Source organism: Gobio gobio (genome assembly GCF_949357685.1).
Source record: "Gobio gobio genome assembly, chromosome: 4".
Classification (NCBI taxonomy): Eukaryota; Metazoa; Chordata; class Actinopteri; order Cypriniformes; family Gobionidae; genus Gobio; species Gobio gobio.
The window spans coordinates 51,839,883-51,859,690 of NC_137100.1; the positions used below are offsets into that span (position 1 = coordinate 51,839,883).

The 19,808-nt window shown below is 37.5% G+C and overlaps 1 protein-coding gene across 2 annotated transcripts in view; it reads right to left on the bottom strand.

Moving 5' to 3' along the window:
• Positions 1-11,858, bottom strand: part of sgsm1a (small G protein signaling modulator 1a) — a 47,500-nt gene extending 35,642 nt beyond the window's left edge. Inside the window, exons 1-2 of one of the 2 annotated variants that reach the window (XM_079814867.1) lie at positions 11,770-11,858; positions 11,610-11,653 (exon numbers count right to left, since the gene is read on the bottom strand). In XM_079814867.1, coding sequence (XP_079670993.1) covers positions 11,610-11,653; positions 11,770-11,788 — 63 coding nt within the window. In that variant the 5' untranslated portion in view covers positions 11,789-11,858. The remainder of the gene's footprint in view (positions 1-11,609; positions 11,654-11,769) is intronic. The other variant, XM_079814868.1, reaches the window with a different exon arrangement.
• Between the last annotated feature and the right edge of the window lie 7,950 nt (positions 11,859-19,808).

A 19,808-nucleotide genomic window follows, 5' to 3' on the forward strand; every position in this document is an offset into this window, starting at 1 on the left:
ATCAGAACAATAGCTCAAGGTTTACAAATGTGCAGTTTGAAATCTTAAAACCTGATGACCCAGAATCAATTACTATTGTAAAGTAATACATGAACAGTGTTAAAATGAGCATGAAAAGCCCATTACTGCGTTCATAGCATCCTGCTTTAGCATTCAGTCTGTGGGTGTACTCTGATTCGGATATTTACTCCCTGACCTTCTCTTCCATTTTCTCATAACTAATGCAGCAGGACAACACAAGCTCTTCAGAGCAAAACCTGTTGATTTGGTGTGACCCCACTGCCCTGAGAAAGAGTCAAGGTCTGTATGGCTTTTTATTTCCCAGAATCTGGCATTTAAAAATCCCAGATCAAACTAAAAAACGTAAAAATATATATTTTAATAAAACACTTAATCTCAAACCACCTGTCTAACCAAGAGATTACTGTCGACTATGCTGATTAAGATTTATTAAAGTGCTTTCCTTATTAAAAAAAAAAAGACTTTCTACATCTACTCTGCTTGACACAGATTAGAAATCTAATCCAGTGTATGGATTTTTTTCATATTCAAAACATAGCAGCTTAACTCAGTTCCAATCAACTTAACCTCAAGAGTTTAACACCATGAATGACTCACCTGAATGAATAAATAACACCAGAGGTAAATGTTTCTCCTCTTCCATACTATAAAATCACATCTATCCATACCTCCAGAGAGGGAGAAAGGAAATTCTACAAAACAAAAGCCTGTTATTTTTAGAATAATTTTTAGTTTTGTGACATCAAGAAGATTATGATGCTGCCAAAGCACAGATTTTACTGAACGGTTTATTAAGGCTGGTTTGACATTTTAACATCTCTAACATCTCTTCAGTGTCCCGGGCACTAGGCTATAGAATTTGTCTCTCCCTTATAAGACGAAAATACTGTAAAGCGATCTGAAAGAGAAATTTCAGTCGTTCAACAATAGTGGTGCTTGCCACGTGCTATTGACCTGAATACAAAATGTACAGCTTCAGTAGAGGTGGAAGAATGCTACAGGGTCATGCTTCATGCATATTCAATCAATACAGCCAATTGGAGTCTGGATACACAAAAAAGAGAGGAGTTTTTTATTTTATTTTTATGATGATGAGTTGAGCTGAAGGACAGCATACCAGACAGCCTTGTTGATGAACCCTTCAGTGCATCTTTCAGGAGGTTAGAAGTTCATGAAAGCTCTTTGTGGATGACTCAATACACAGATAAACAAATGAGATGTTTAGCTCTCTATTACAGGGATGCACAAATCAGATAGTTGAACTGATATGGGCACTGATACTGACCTTTTTAAATGGATAGTATCAGTCAAATGTAACCAATTCAAAATAGTGTGTTAGTCATAAAAACATTATTAAATTAGTAGATACAACTTGCACACTATTCTACATTTTCTTAAAGGAATAGTGCACAAGTTTTTTTGTGCTGTTTTTTTTTTTTTATTAAATCAAAGAATCCTGAAAAAAATATAATGGTTTCCACAGAATATTAAGCAGCACATCTGTTTTCAACATTAATAATAATAATAATGATGATAAACAAATAATAAAAAAAAAAATTCACCAACAAATCAGCATATTAGAATGATTTCTGAAGGATCATAATAGATGGCTGCAGAACATTCTGCTTTTCCATCACAGGAATAAATACAATTTTCATATATATATATATATATATATATATATATATATATATATATATATATATATATATATATATATATATATATATATATATATATATATAACAATACTAATGTTTATTTACTGAATTTTAGTCAAATAAATGCAGTCTTAATGAGTATAAGAAACTTATTTTAAAAACAATAAATCTTACTAATCCCAAACTATAGCTATAAACGTAAACTAACTGATCTATAAATATTCTAAATTAATCAAGAAAAAAAACTGTTCTGATATCAGATTGGTCTGATCCTCGACTAGACTAGACTAATACTCAGACTTCTGCTACCGCAATCAGTATAAGAAAATAAATTATTGTTTGGAGCATCCCTTCTCTCTGGAGGCTGGAGCTTTTTGATAATTACTTCAACAGAGATAATATTTTAGGGATATCAAAAAAGACCACATGAAAACAAAAAGATATATAACTGTGAGTGCACTGCCATGGCTGAATTAAAGATCACTGATGCGATAAGAGCCAATAAACTCATCAATAAATGTTTACTAATAGTCTCTAAACTCTTATTGATCAGCCTCATTTAGGGTGTAGTGTACATTGTAGAGATTCTGTCATGCTCTCTCTGTGTGCGTGTGTATGAGAGAGAGAGAGAGAGAGAGAGAGAGAGAGAGAGAGAGAGAGAGAGAGAGAGAGAGAGAGAGACAGAGACTGTAGGGGTCTATTTGGAGCTCAGCTGTCCCTGATGTCTCAGCAGCATGACAAAGGTTTCCATGGAGATAGCATGGAAAGTCTCACAGCTTGGGTTGCCAAGTTACTTCCCAAATGTGTTAGCACCACATTGAACTGTTGCTTAAACTCTGAGCATACCCCGATGAACAATTCCGACTATGAATAGGAGTGGCATTTGCCACCATTTATGCTACCCACACCAAAATGATTTGCCACATATTACCACGCTTCATCGCACCGAGAGAGCGAACGTGTGAATTGAAAGGCTAAGAGGTTGAGTGGATTATTACACTACTCAGAAAGAACAGGCAAATTCACACAATGAAAGCAATTACAGTTACACTCATACTGGTCAACAGACAACCAAACAAATCCACAGGACTCTCAGTTGGTGTTACTTAATATTAGCATTATCTGACATTCATTGCTGCCACAGTTTATAAAACACAAAATTGCAATACTTTAAAATCAGGGGCAATCCATTAAGGCCTGCTCACACCAAGAACAATAAATATAACGATAACTATATTAGAGTCAAGACCAGCAGACGATAATAATTCCATTTATTCTAAGCACACGCTGCAGTTCTGCTGATTCTTAGAACTGTATCTTTTATCATTATGATTATCGTCCTTGGTGCGAACATCAATTTAGACTTACAACGTAAATGTGCTTGATGCTACAAACTGCTATTTCAACCTCAGTCTGACCTAGAAAGAGTCCCAGCGCTTTGGAAAGCATCCCGCCTGGTGCCAGTACCCAAACTTCCTTTTTTATTCATGCTCATTATCATGTGCTATCTAGGTCTAGATGCTGTAACACCACAACCTCTTGGGAGCAATAAAACATCATTAAAAAAATACTGCCATATGCGGTGTTATTAAATCATATTAAGCATGCAAATGTTGTATACATAGCAAAATGCATTATACCGTATCACATAGCTGCTAATTAATTAGTTATGCTGATAGTATACAAAGGAGAGAAAAAAAAAAACATTTAAATGACACCAAAGTGAGCTTTTGAAAAAAGAAATGCATTATGAAAGGTTTGCATTAGCATGTTATACATAGAAGATAGTTTCACACCAATAGCGATGCTCTGTGGGTGGTGTTGATCGAAATCAGTGCAGTCCATATGGCTCTACAAGAATAGGTTTCATGTTTCTTAGGGCAACCCATTTCCCATGACACATACATGCATGGTGTTGATGCACAGCAGGAGCATCACATATCTTGAAGCAACGGTCTAAAATCTGACTACTTTACTAAAAGGGGATCTATGTACATCTTTTAGAGACTAATCTGATTATTGGCAAGGCAAGGCAAGGCAAGGCAAGTTTATTTGTATAGCACATTTCATACACAGTGGCAATTCAAAGTGCTTTACACAGAAATGAAGTTAAAATAGTTATAATTGAATAAAATAAAAATGTATATAGTATTACAGTTATAATAGGAATTAAAAGGAAATTAAAAGGAAATTAAAATAAAGATGAAATCCCCTATCTGGGGTGGAAGAAAATGGAGAGTCAGGTTTACTTTAAAAATATTTGTCAGGTAACTGTGTTTTCAGACAGTACCCTTACAGACAAATCTTCTTGGCCTAACTTGAGGGCGTTCTCTAGATGTTTTACCCGCCAGAGCAGATCTAAACGGGTCTTCCTCGCACCGGAGGGAGTACTCAAAAAATATTTGTCAGGTAACTGTGCATATAAACATTACCCTTACAGACAAATCTTCCTGGACAGGAACACCAGGGCTATCTCTACTTTGTTCGACCGTCAGAGCGGATCTACACGATTATTGATGGAACAGTTCCATCACTACACATTAAATGATTTTCACTGATTTATTCATTTTATCTGCTACACTAAAAACAGCTATGCCCTTTTATGTAAATATGTCTTTTTATATAGCTCTGATAGGTCATTTTAGACATTCTGCAGCCAAATATATAATGACCACAAACCTGTATAATTGACTGTTGTCCAAGGCAACCTGATTTCCTATGAAGCTGTGCTAGTATCATTTCTCTGTTGCATTCTGCGGTTCCTTTCTTCTTACAAATCAATTCAACGCAGCCAGTCGTTATATTTCTGGGTTTATTAAGAAAAAAATCAGTTACCCCTTACCAAAATTCCCTCCTTTCCTTCCTCCATACACACACACACACATAAAATTGTTTTCGATCCTGGCCCTGAATGGACTTCTCAGCACTGAACATCTTGTATGTTTTTCTTATCTGACACACTGAGCTCAGTTAGACTTCACCCCTAATGAGCCGCTGATCAGGTGCAGAGCTGCTCAGAATCTTCCTTTATTGCCACCTGTGTTTATAAGAAAAAGAAGCAAGTCGATTGCTGCATTTAAATATGCCCACTTTCATACACACCAAAAAAATCTGGTTCTTCAGCAGTTCTTTGGGGTGGTTGAGGTGCTATTTAATATAATATAATATATGCCTGATAATCCCCAATATATTTCTTTAACGTTTTTAACTCTCTCTTAGTCCCTTTGTTTAGTAAAATACCCTTTGTTTTGTTTAAAAATGACTCTCTGTGGTCATTAAAAATCCCAGGATGTCCTTCGGAAAAAGAGTAGGGGTGTAACCACGGCATCCTGGCCAAATTTGATCATTGGCCTCTGTCCATCATTATGGCCTCATAATCATCCCCTTATCCTGATTGGCTTCATCACTCTGTCTCCTCTCCACCAATCAGCTGGTGTGTGGTTGGCGTTTCTTGCGCAATATGGCTGCCGTCGCATCATCCAGGTGGATGCTGCACTTTGGTGGTGGTTGAGGAGATTCCCACCTTCTATATGTAAAGCGCTGTGAGTACCCAGAAAAGCGCTAAATGTAACAAATTATTATTATTATTATTATTAAAAAACGACATTAAAATACCGTGTATTTCCTGAAGATAACATGGTTTCTTAACATTTTGCCCTCAAGGCTCCCCTATAAGGAAATATTCCAGGGCCCCCACACAAGACATTTTAACCTCAAAAAAGCATAAAAGTGATTCAAAACAGCTTTTGCCATTGTAGTAAATTCCCATTCATAGCAAACATATATGAGAGTGGAGTAACAGATCTAAAATCTAAGGAGGAGAATGGGGTGGTTCTATGGTTCTACATAGCACCATTTGACAAAAGTGCTGTATAGCACCTTTAAAAATAGGTGCTATATAGTACTTAAAGTTGTTCCCCTATGATTATTTTCGTGTAGGCGAAAAAAAGTATGCGAGCCGAGTAGTATGTCCGAATTCACAGTACTCATAAAACAGTGGGCGAAAAGTACCTGGATGACCTACTGCTTCTGGCGAGATTCTGAAGAGTGTATACAATGGACACTTTTCCATGAGAGAGAATTTGTGAATGGAAGTGAAGTGACGCAACTGATGCTGAAGATTCACATGACAAAGACAACATTGCGGATATAGTACATGCGAATTTCATTCATACTAGTACATACATAGTATACACTATACTATAGAACATACTTTTTTAACAATCGCAAAGTAGTACCTACTATATAGTATGTGATTTCGGACACAGCAAATATTATTCCATGTGGGGGTAAAATAGAGCTATGCTGTAAGTGCCATTCTTATGATACCCAAACAACCCAAAAAGAAAAGCATTCTTTTCTACATTATGGCTTTAATGTTTTTCTGATAATATAAAATACTATAATAATAATAATAATAATAATAAAAAAATACTAAATTAATATAATAATGCTAAAATAATATAGCATAACATATATTTTGTAATGTTTAAATAATAAACCGCTTTCATTTAAAAGGTCCACTGAAGTGCCTTGAAACATGCAGCATTATTCATTGTGTTGACGTAATTTCCACTGAAACAGGAAGACAGGGCGGGACATATCGAGCAGCTCCTCCCCCTTTTTAAAATATCCAATAGTGTTTCACATGTGCTTTATTACTAAAGCAAAACAGTGAACGTAATCATGCTGAGGATGTGTAGTTTGAAAAGTGTGTATGTTAGGGCATGAATGCATGGCACCGGTGTTATCTCTTCTATTCATCAGTCTGTCCAACCGTTTCTCCTCCATGTCGCTTTAAAATATAGCATTCTCAGTAGAATTCAAAAGGGTCTGAGTTTGATATGTGGTTTTCGCCGACTCGTGCATATGATCGGATCTGTGCTATCATGGCTCTGGACCGGAGCAGACTGTGTATGCGCGCTGCTGTGACACTAACGTGAAACCAGACTTCATTCGCCCCAATGGAAAGCATATTTACACGGTCAAAATCTTCCCCTATCCCCAATATAGTGCATTATGTGCCATTCACCATATAAAAAACAATAGTAATTGTGTTAAAGAAAATGGCCGGTTTCAGCCCCAGCTTCAGAGTCATTTGAAAATCTGATGAGAAGCTGAAGTGCAGTGTGATGTCATCAAAATCATTGATTCATATTGGCTGTAAGTTTTGAACGGTTATATCTTTTAAATGTGAATTCTGTCATTGTTTTGGAGCACACTATCTTATAGATAACCTTAAAGGGTTAGTTCACCCAAAAATGAAAATTCTGTCATTAAAGAGATTACTTACCCTCATGTTGTTCGACACCCGTAAGACCTCTGTTCATCTTCGGAACACAAAGGAAGATATTTTAGTTGAAATCCGATCGCTCAAAAAGGCCTCCATTGGCACAATGCACGGTACACTCTCAAGACCCATAAAAGATACTAAAGACGTCGTTACAAAGTCCATCTCACTACAGTGGTTCTACAATAACTTTATGAAGCGACGAGAATAGTTTTTGTGCGCAAAAAAAAACCTAAATAACGACTTATATAGTGATGACCGATTTCAAAATAATGCATCATGAAGCTTCAAAGCGTTATGAATCAGCGAGTCGAATCATGATTCGGATCGCGTGTCAAACCGCCAAACTGCTGAAATCACGTGACTTTGGCGATTCAAACCGCTGAATCGACTCACTGATTCATAACGCTTCGAAGCTTCATGATGCCTTGTTTTGAAATCGGTCATCATGATATAAGTTGTTATTTAGGGTTTTTTTTGTGCACAAAAACTATTCTCGTCACTTCATAAAGTTATTGTAGAACCATTGTAATGAGATGGACTTTGTAACGACGTCTTTAGTACCTTTTATGGGTCTTGAGAGTGTAAAGTGCATTGTGCCAATGGAGGCCTTTCTGAGCGATCGGATTTCAACTAAAATATCTTCATTTGTGTTCCGAAGATGAACGGAGGTCTTACGGGTGTCGAACGACATGAGGGTAAGTAATTAATGACATAATTTTCATTTTTGGGTGAACTAACCCTTTAAGGCTAACATGTTCATACTAAAAGCAAAAAAAAAAAAAAAACTTTGATTTTGATTTCATGGGGACTAACTAATTACTAAGGAATTCCTTTTAGTTAAAACACACACACACACACACACGATAATGGCTCTGAACATCACTGAATGATATATATTATCTTGAAATTATCTCAAAAGCAATGAATGTACGGCAGATCTGATCCCATTGCAGACATATGACTCATTAGTGAGAATCTGGAAGAAACATTTAATCTCCTGAAGTTCATGTTTACCAGGTGACCTGAATTCTATGCCATCACCTGTGCCTGATCCATCAGCAATAAACATGTATGCCCTTTTCAACAGTGCATTATAAACTATAATAAATAAGGGAGTCTCTAAATCTAAAGAAAAGGTAAAATCTTATTAAGTTATTATCATATAAAATAAAAAAAAATAAAAAAAATTTAAACAAAATATTGCATATGGCTATATGTAAACTGATGTTTGACTCAACTGGAGTTGGTATACAAAGATACCAAGATAGACCTGGAAGATTTAATACAAACAGTCCACATACAGCACATTGATAAATAGTTCTTCTTAACCACATAAGCATAATATGTCTTTTGTTTAATCACCTACAAATTCATTAGGAATAAATGATTCTCAATGGCTCGACGCTTTAACAAGCTTTTTTTTAGTTTGGCATGAGGTTTAAGTGTTTCTTGCGCATACTGTAATAACATCTTGCGGACTTGTTTTGTAACAACACATTCACAGACTGGTCTCTCTCTGCTCCGAGAACAGTGATTAATTGGCTGACTCTAACAGATGTTTTTTTTTCCCCGAAGAAATATATAACCAGGGGGAAAAAGCAATATGATTTGATCTTCTTTACTATGTTTTAACTGAGATACTGTCTGTTTTGGTTCCTAAAAACAATGAGGCACATTACCTGATTTAATTATGAATCTTTTGTAACCCCTTAAAATTGAGACTCTCTGTTCAAACATTGGAAATGGTTAAAGTAAAATATTACTTAGACTCTGGGGCTATTCAATCTATTGTTTAATAAATGCTAATTAAGCACAAAAACAATATTGACGCGGTGTAGCATTTCAGTGCTGCCATGAACATTGAGAAAGCCTTAGAAATGCTAATCACACATACAAAATCTTTACTTTACTGTAGTGGAACCAGTAGTTTTCAGCAACACATTTACCATGTGTACATACATCCCACAGAATTCCTAAAACAGTGCATAAAATGCCACAAAAAAATGCAGATATCATGTCTTTATGTCTGCTAGGAAAAGAATAACGTGGTCTATCAAAACTTCTCACAATTTCCTGTCATTAATTACTCCTCTTCATGTCATTCCAAAACCGTAAGACCTTCGTTCATCTTTGGAGCACAAATGAAGATATTTTGATGAAATCCGAGAGCTCTCTGACCCCTCCATAGGCAGCAATGTAATCACCACTTTCAAGGCCCAGAAAGGTAGTAAAGACATTGTTAAAATAGTCCATGTGACAATTCATTTTCTGACATAGAACGCGGACATGCTGCACTGTGTTTACAACTTGAACAGCATAGGAGACTGACACAGAAGATTGTCGGATAAAGTCCTTATTTTTGTTTTGTTTTTTGCACAAAAAAAATATTCTCGTCGCTTTATAACATTACGATTGAATCACTGTAGTCACATGGACTATTTGAATTATGTCTTTACTAACTTTCTGGGCATTGAAAGTGGTAATAACTTTGCAGTCTATGGGTGGACAGGGACGGAAACCTCTCGGATTCCATCAGAAATATCATCATTTGTGTTCCGAAGATGAACGAAGGTCTTACAGGTTTGGAACAACATGAGGGTGAGTAATTAATGATCAAATTATTTTTTGGGTGAACTAACGCTTTAAGTCTAATTGACCAATGTAATGTTTCTATTAAAAAAAAATATAGCAATGTCATCATAGCAATAAAATAACTTTGCACATATTAAAGTAGAACAAATAGCCATAATTCAGTTTAAGGTGGATAAAGAGGTTCTTTGAGCATACTGATAAGCAATGTATTAAACTGGCTGCGTTATAGGAAGCTGGGAGAGAAAGGTAAACAAATTGTGGGCTGCTGGGTAGAGCGTGGAAAGGTTTTCTGCGCATGACCCTCTCCTTGTGTCAACACAGGTGTGGACGAGAGAGAGAGAGAGAGAGAGAGAGAGAGAGAGAGAGAGAGAGAGAGAGAGATCACAGACAGATCACAGTTAGAAATCGACAAGACACAGAATGAGCCTTTTTGTTGCTTTGTCTATGCACATCATAACAGCAATATAATATACGTAATAATGATCTGCCGTAATTTTAGGTAACAGCTGCAAAAGGGTAAACATGCACTGCAAATGCCAAACGACTCAAGAAGTGACAGGTTCCAGGCAGCCATGCCGTAAACACAGAGTGGATCAAAAATACATTGTCATTACGAGCACCATACAGCGCAAGGTGAGAGTTCACCTCCCTCCACTCTTCTTGATTAGCTGTTTCAGTCATCATAATAATGTGTTTCAAGTGCCAAAATGTCATTTTTATGCATCTACTGGGATACACCGAGTGCCAAGAACCTCAAGTTGAGATGCCCAACCTTCGCAAAAAAAGCTACTACAGATGTAAAATTCATTTTGATAGAGCAACAGCAAATGCTCATTCTTGTAACAGCAATTTTTTTCACATAACTGCTGCACTATAATTTCTCATAATTTGGGCATTACATGACTGTGACAAGAGAGGGTCCAACGAGGCTGGTGCATGGACCATAATCTGTCATTTGGCACAAAGCTGTGAGTTTTACATTTAAAAATAGTAATATACCACAGTACCAGTGAGTAAATCGCTGCCACACAGGAATGATAATAAGCACATCAGTGACTGCAATCACAAATCATAATAGTGAACCATAAATCAAACTAGAATCAGTATAGGGCACGTGCGAATACTAGTAAATCATCTACAAATTCACACCCAAATTCATACGAAACCTCATCCATTAAGCAAATGCTTAAACATACACACATACACACAGAGAGAGCGCTGCTTGCTTAACCCAAAAGGATTATTGAAACCTATTAATCAAATGAAAGGACTGAAAGGTAAAGACAATACAATTTGTGGTGCCAAATGATGACTGGCCTCAAATCAATAGCACAAATCAATCAAAAGACGCTGTGAGCCTTAAGATGTATTTAACATTGCCAAAAGAAGAGAATCTATGAACAAACAAAGGTATTTTAAAGACTAGCAGTCAGTCTGAGGAGTGAGATGGGCAGTTTTTACATGTACAAAGTGCTTATAGAATGCTTCTGGTTTGTTAAATGGAGCTGTGGATGATAATAAATAGTACATCTGAACACAACGTATGTCTGTATATTAAATGCACATGAAGCCATTAAGAAATGTGTTATTATAATAATATAACATAAACCTGCGAATCTACTCACACTCTCTATTTTATTAATACAGACATGAGTATGCTTTGCTAAGAAATAAATAGTGAGATAAAAGCTGGTATTAAGTTTGACAGGTGCTGGATGGGGGGGGAAAGATAAACAGCTGTAGCATGTTTCATGAAAAAAAATAGACATGTAAAAAAAACAATACATTTTAAATAAATAATTCATCATATAGGTACTCTAGACTGGGAGCGCCGGTTTTGCACAGTACAACAACTATACAAACAATTAAATCGAATAAAGATATGCCTATTTTGCTTTGGTATATTTCTTTTAGATATAGCACCAGTGTTTGGTTAACATGCATCTCACATTATATAGACATGTCTGAAACATGAGTCACATTTTAAATGGGCGTTTCAGCTTTATGTTCACTTGGCTTTATTTGTTTTTACTATCACTCACCTCCTTCTTCACGTTTCGCAGCAATTTCTGACGGGTTTCGGCTTCTAGGAAAGAAAGAACGGAATACAGTTAATTATTAAATGTGAATAAGTAAAGTAAAACGTGACATTGTGGTTTAGAAGTGTTTGGAAAAATGAAAGCAGAATATTCTCAATCTCACCTCCTGTTGTGGTTGCCATGATTCCGGTATTGAGCTCTCACGCGCTTCACTCCCCTGACGCTCAACACTCGACTGGATGAAGCCAACGCGGTTCAATCTTCCACAGACCAGCAGCAGGCTCTACTGCGAGATCACGTGACATGGCAGAGAGGTTCCTAGGAGGTGGAGACGACAAACTCCTTATCAAGGACCTATAATAAACCTAGAGCTATCCGTTCGAATTCATATTCATCTCAATGGCAGCTGCTCGATAAAGCGGTGTTTCGTTTGTAGACGAATCGGTATTTTAAACAAAAAGTGGAGTCGTTTTTATTTTTGTCTACTGTGTCTGGTTTTGTGTCAGACTGAAGCACGACCAAAAAGCATTTGAGTAGCTGCTTTAAAAGAAAATGTCATTGGTTTGAGCTACCAAAAAATACACCCTTCACTGAATGAGTCGATATTTTTTTCGAACTTCTTCGTCGCCCGAGCTCCAATTAAGTTGATCTGATAAATCTTTGTCTGACGAGTGACATCATCATATACCGACTTAAGAAAAAAAAAATCCTGCTATTATTTCAGCAATTACACCCTGTGCTCGTATTTGTATCCACTATTTAGATCAATGCTCGTTTTACAAATGATCGCTCTTGTCTTGTGGATCGGTTCTTTTCAATGAATCTTTTTGGGTCTGAAAGATTCGAACAACTCACTCAAGCACTGAATCGTTTTGAGCGGTTTCTCTCAGGAAGCACCTATGGGAAACGCCAACGGGATATGCTACTTTATAGTGCAAATTAAAGGCACAAAATGTTTTTGACTTAGGCTACATTATCCCAAATGTTTCCAAGAATGTTTAAATCCAGAGAAATAAGCAAATTTAAAGGGTAACTTCAGTGATTTAGCATTAGGCATTGTATCACTATCAGTACAAACCCGGTAGTATATTCAAATTATATTTTAACATGTTGCTGTTAGAGCATTTATAATACCTGTAAAATTATAAAGCTCAAAGTTCAATGCCAAGCGAGATATTTTATTTAACAGAAGTTCCCTTTCAAAGCCTACAGCGAACGGCTGGTTAGGACTACATCCTGGTATTTCCTGCTTTAATTACGTCAGTAGAGCAGTATGTCGACTAACCTCCGCCCACAAGAACACGCGAAAAAGGGGGCGTGGTCTTGTTGCTCCCGCGTGGAGAATAGGAAGTGTTGCGTTCGTTTGCGTTCGTATAGTTTGTTTGTTGCCATGTAGTCGAGACGCTGTTATTTTCATCCCGGAGTCAAGTCACCTTTGTTTGGCTTTCCCAGGGACGCTGTACTTAGAGATCATTGAGCGCATGCATCCCCGTTATGGTAAGAGGCGTGACCTTTCCGGTAACGTGCGCTCTGCGTGCGCTAAGCTGCTGTCGAATCACAACACGGGAACCGCTGGCACAATCAGAACTCGTTACGTATTTCTGAAGGAGGGACTTCATAGAACAGGGAAATCTTTCAAGCCGTTTTGAGGACAGTGAAAACAGCAGTATACAGATAAGTAAATTGTGTGAAAAATACTGTGTTTTTTTACACGCTAAACATGAACACATGTTATATTGCACACTGTAAACACAATCAAAGCTTCAAAAAAACACGAAAAACGGGACCTTTAACATGGAAAATAACAAATTTCACCATGAAATCATGTAGTGAAGTGCCCCGTGTGTTTCACAATCACCATATGACATCCAGAGCTGTTAAAAAAATTAAAAACACAACACTGCCAGAAGGTTTTGCCCAAACTTCAAAAGCCTGTTTAAATGATTAAAACTAGAAGCATATAGGCCTATTCACTTTAATGTTAACTTACATTTATCATGTGAACTACTTATACAACAAGTTATATGCATGTGTGTTTGGGACAGAGGGGAACACGGTCGCATTTGCAGCATATGCTGCCCATCATAAATCAAAGCACGAGACAGACGGGGCTCGGAGGAGAAGACCGGAAAATGTGACATAATGTACAATATTTGTCTGTATTTGCAATATCTGCGCGAGACAAACGCTACCAGTGTGAATCCACAATGGGGGCGCGGGCTCCCGCTCTCCATACCCACCGCTCCGCGTGCGGTGTGAAGCCGGCGTCAGAATCCAAAATGTGCCCAGATGTCCGCTTTCCAAGCTTTGGGTGCGTTTTTAATTACCCGTCTATCGCGGTCATCTCCCTCCGCCTCAGCTATCTTGATTGTTGTTGTTATGACCCTGGAAGTAATTGAAACTTCACAACTTTATTGTCCAACTCAAGTCCAGAAAATAAACGGTGACATAATCGATTATGGCACTTTGCCGCATCGATGCTGAATCGTGCATGCCCCGCATTGCGATGCATCGCTGAATCGATTATTGTTGACACTGCTAATAATTATGCATTTTATTTCTGGAAAAAAAATCCTCCGATGACGCAAATATTGTCATTTTGCGTCATCTGAGGATTTTTTTGGCCAAAAAAAAAAAAAGGATTTTTTTGGCCAGAGGCTAAAGACAGCCACTAGATGAAGCTGTTCCGCATGTTATCAACCCGCCCATAGGGGAGAGATCTCACACACAGAATGTAAGACACAGACAGCCGCACGGACAATCATAACGGATCGATGCAGAGCAAAGTGAGTGTTTCCACTTTTCAATTAATTCCTATGATAGTTTAGCTTCCATATGCGATCTGAAAACGTGCCAGACTGGCGCTTAATGTTACCTCAGCTGAGTCAGCTCAGCTCTTCGTGATGAATGAAATCTGAAACTGCTGCGTCTGTGACGTGACTTTCGTTTGGCTCACTCAAACTTTAGTGAAAAGACACGTTCAGTTTTTAATTGTAGTGTTTATTCTCTAACTGAACCAAATTATTGTATTACTATGAAGATCAAAACATACGGAGTGGCCTCCCCAGTGAAGCAAGTGCATTCTGGGAGTTGTTGTCTTTCAGCCACATGAGACAAAAATAAATTTTCTGTCTTTTCTCAGTCTAGAAGGCACCAAATTCAAAAATAATTTCACATTTCTTCTACATAAATGACCCAGTTTAAATACAAAGCTTAATGCTAAATTACTGAAGTAACCCTTTAACCAGGATGTGCATCGCCTATCAATGACATCATACCCGCGTTACCCTCGATTCCTGGCTTTAATTTGTAGAAACCATGGAAACACCAAAGACGCTTTAATATATTATGTGTTTTATTGGTGAGCAACTGTTTGGATACATTCATTGACAGAAAGCGAATCATTGTTATAGCTATCTCAACACAGTTATTCTTATTGTTTAAAGAGCACCTATCATGGAATTTTGAAATTTACCTTTCATGTAGTGTGTAACATAGATCTAAGTGAACAAAAACATCCTGCAAAGTTTTGAAATATGACAGTACACCGTATATATAGTTATTTTCTCCGTATATATAGTTATGTCGACTCTGAGTCATTTTTAAGAATCGTTAGAAGACCGAAGCTTTTTCTCTGACTAGATGACGTCAACTTGTCAAGTTATTTGAATACGATACGCCCACTTATTGTGCTCCAGGACGCCAGTGAAAACTAGAAAACATCATGGCCACGAGACGAGGTGTTCTGAAGTGCACCTCAAAAGCAAACTTTTTTCATCTGCCTAAGGATGAGCATTTGAAGACTAAGTGGCTTGAAGACAAACCATACATTGTCGCGATTGTGTGTTTATTTAATCGTCAAATGTCTCTATTTGCAGGTTTCGCGATCTCAGGAAGCTTTTATTATGGACTTTTATTATGGCACATGGTATCTTCTTCGTCTGTCTGTACCATATATGGACTACATGTGCACAGAGCGCCCTCCGGCTGCCAGTATGAATTGAAAACAACACATAAGAGACTCCATCGCTCATGATTAGGCTATATCTGCGCATTTTGAGGAAGTATTGAATAAAAAATACTCCTCTGTTTAGAAATTTGACACAGACATATGAGAATCTATCAATATGTCTCCTCATCTGCACACTTTTGAACTAAAAGCCCTGAGGGATGTTGATTTGTCGAGAGTCTTCCTGAGGAGAATAGAGGAGTTTTTTTATGAATGAGATCAGCTGAGGCTCATATTACAATCAAACGGTTCCGACGCGGTTTTCATATTCATAACTCCTGACACATATTAACAAATTACTGTCACTATAAGACTTTGATGGGCGTTCCGTTTCCGAAAATATCTGCACAGACTATACCAATCACAACTGACTGGGTCATCGGACCAATCACCGCAGATTAGCGTCACGTAAAGGCGGGGTTTTGAAAAGTGAATCACTAAAGGAATCATTTGAGAATCACTGTCAAAACAGGTAAAAATAAATGCATATTATAAGAAAACTAAAGTCTTTTTTGTCATTGCATGCATGCAAAACTGTTGTTGGGGACTTCTAAAACAATATTTGGAACATTTTAAATGCCATGATAGGTGCTCTTTAAATCTCGTTTTCTTGATTTACCTTGAGTACCATGTTTTACCAGGCCTAATATCGATCTAGCTTACGGTCTCATAGTAGCCGCTGAGCAAACGCACAGAGTAGCATTATAACTTTCAACACACTCAAATGTATCTAATATGGCAAAATTATCATGATGCGCTGCGTTACCCCACATATGCATGACTGGAAGAAGCGGAAGCGGTCGTCTGCGGCATAATAAAAGCTCCACTACCTTCAAGCTGTGTGTCACGCTTATCTCTCATTAGCAATCGCTCCAGCGGCTTTCAGCCCCACCCTGTTTCATAATGTTAATAAATCTTTAATACATTAGCTCATCTATTAATATGATTTCTGCCCGAGTCCCGTCGTATTCTTTTCCACCGGCTGTAGAGGTAAAGACAATTTACAGTGAATGGGTACTTATGTCAACTAACACTATATAAGTCATCATTTAGGTTTTTTGCGCACAAAAACTATTCATCAGTCCCTCCAGAAAAACGTGATTATGCGATCGCGTGATTTAACGCATAATCAGCCAAAGTCTGCATATTCATGCGGGGGCCGCATTTTTTCAAATACGCCGCACTTTCGCCGCATAAATTGCCTATTTCCGCGTGCAAAATATTCGGGGCTATCATGATTTCATAATCCCCGCATTTTCGTTGCAAAAAAAGTCATATATATTAGCAGAAAGTTGAAAAATTTTCGTTTACTTCACACAAGAGCCGCCATTTCCGCCTATTGCCATGGGAACGTTTTGAAGTGACGTGATTACCCGACGCGAACGTCATCGAAAAGCTTCAAACCCCGTGGAGAAACCATAGATACCGGTGAAACCATGATGAAGCACAAACTCCCATTGGCCAACAAAAATAACAGCAAAAGAGCAAAGCAGTTTCCCTGTGTGCTGACTGATTTCAAAACACAGCTTTGAAGCGTTATGAATCAATGAGTCGATTCAGTGGTTTGAAGCGTTATGAATCAATGAGTTGATTCAGCGGTTTGAAGCGTTATGAATCAATGAGTCGATTCAGCGGGTTGGATCGCCAAAGTCACGTATTTCAGCAGTTTGACACGCGATCCGAATCATGAATCGACTCGATGATTCATAGCATCATGATGCTGTGTTTTGAAATCAGTCATCACTATATAAGTCGTTATTTCGTTTTTTTTGCACAAAATAACTATTATCGTCGCTTCATAAAGTTATTGTAGAACCACTGTAGTGAGATGGACTTTGTAACGACGTCTTTAGTAGGCTACCTTTTATGGGTCTTGAGAGTGTACATTGTGCCAATGGAGGCCTTTCTGAGCCATCGGAATTCAACTAAAATATCTTAATTTGTGTCCAACAACATAAAGGGAAGTCATTAATGACAGAATTTTCTGGAAGCACTCAAATGTCTGTTTTGTATAGCGACATCTGTAAAACAGGAAGTTATTTATTATTTTTTTCAGAAGTTGTAGCATATTCCTTTTGTAAAGCTACAGAACTTGATTGACTAAATGTTTTGTAAATTTGAGCCATTATTAAGGTCTTCAATAAAACAAGATGAGAACTTAAATATTCCAGCACTTTCTGTGATGTAGTGCTTTTTTTCTCTTTCTCATCAAACCGCAGTTTTTGCAAGTTCCCGCAATTTTATCGCATAAAATTGCATAAATATCCCGCATTTTTCATCGCATTTTTTAAGAAAACGTGCCGCATAATCAAGGATTTTTGCCCGCAACAATCACAAAAAAAAGCCGCATTTTTCTGGAAGGACTGTATTCATGTCGCTTCATAAAGTTATTGTAGAACCACTGTAGTGAGATGGACTTTGTAACGACGTCTTTAGTATCTTTTATGGGTCTTGAGAGTGTAAAGTGCATTGTGCCAATGGAGGCCTTTCAGAGCCATCAGATTTCAACTAAAATATCTTCATTTGTGTTCCGAAGATGAACGGAGGTCTTACGGGTGTTGAACGACATGAGGGTAAGTAATTAAATGACAGAATTGTCATTTTTGGGTGAATTAACCCTTTAAGAATAGTGCTGGATTAAGTGAATATTTACCTACAATCAATTTAAACAAAACCTGCAAATGCATCCTATTGATGTTACGGGTGGTGTGGTGCAGCAGAGACGAGGATCCAGGGCTTCCACAAAAGACGGATTTATTACAAATACAGAACACACACACACGCTAGTATAGCATTTAACAACGGACAAGGAGTGCAGGGAGTGAGTACAATATAAAGGAGTGCTAGATGATGACGCACAGGTGCAGGGGATCCAGGGAGAGCGGGAGAGACGATGAGGAAGTGAGTTCAGGTGTGAGACAGGGAGGATCATGGGAACTGGAGTCCGGGACAGGCGTGGATGTGACAATTTTCTAAGAATGACTCAACAAAGAGTATCAAAACACTAGCACACGAAAGCATGCAGATACTAAACACCAATGACATTACTATAGCCTAATGATTTTTTGCTATTTATATGTGGCTTGCAAAAAATAGTCATAATACTCATTTAAATGGGCTTTTTGCCCATTTAACCATGCAGTTATGGCATCTACCAGCAGGGGCTAATAAATATTGATCCCCTGCTGCTGCTGCCTTCCATAGCAAGGTTGAAGAGTTTTGACTAAGGCATTATTATCAGAAGTTGTATCTCTTAATATTGTTTAACTAACCTGAGCTAACATGAACATACTGAAAATGTTTATTTTGTTAACTAACGTCAACAGATTAATACAAATTGTGAATGTATGTATATTGTTGGTTAATGCATTAACTAATGGGACTTTATTGTAAAGTGTTATATAAAATAGGTGTCTACAGAAATCCAAACTATCCAACCACATCCTGACCAGCACATTTCTAGCCAATCAGAGAAGCAGGATTTCAGGTCTTCAGAGAGCAACGTTTTGAAGGTATGTGAGGAACAAATTAGGAATAAATGGCAGATATTGTCAAAAGACTAAAGCACCATAAATGTAAACTGTGAAAAATTAAATGCTGAATTGTTCATGTAACTTATAATTTTTTCAGGGAGTCTCCAATCTCCTATTGACATGCTATGACATTATTAACAAGGGCAGCAAGCTATTGACATTCGTCTCTACTGCATATAAGAGCTGGAAAAACAAAAGGTATGTTTGCAATTGAAATCCACATTGAAAGTACAAACTACTATACCTAGTGCTAAAGTCTGGGTTTTTCTTCCCCCACAGTCTCTCTTGCTGTCCAAAGAAAATATGTATTTACTTCAGAATGAAATAGAATTGAGAAACAGTTCAGAGAAAATTTTGGAAAAAGCTTAAAGGACCAAATCTTCAGCAGCTACATGTGTTGCTAAGCAACACTGTAGGGCCCCATTAACAGCACTAATTGAGTAAAGTCTGGGGAAACTGTGTGATCTTATCACCATCTCTCAGGGGGAAATGCCAGCTCATTGTTAAGGTAAGATTTTTGTATAATTCCATTTTATCGAGACAACCAATACATAAAAAGGGTAAAAGAGAAGATCTGAAAACAGTTTCACTTTTTATAGAAACTTCATTGACTAGAGCTTCATCGTGCTCAATTGAGAGTTCTGAGAATATGAACTTTTG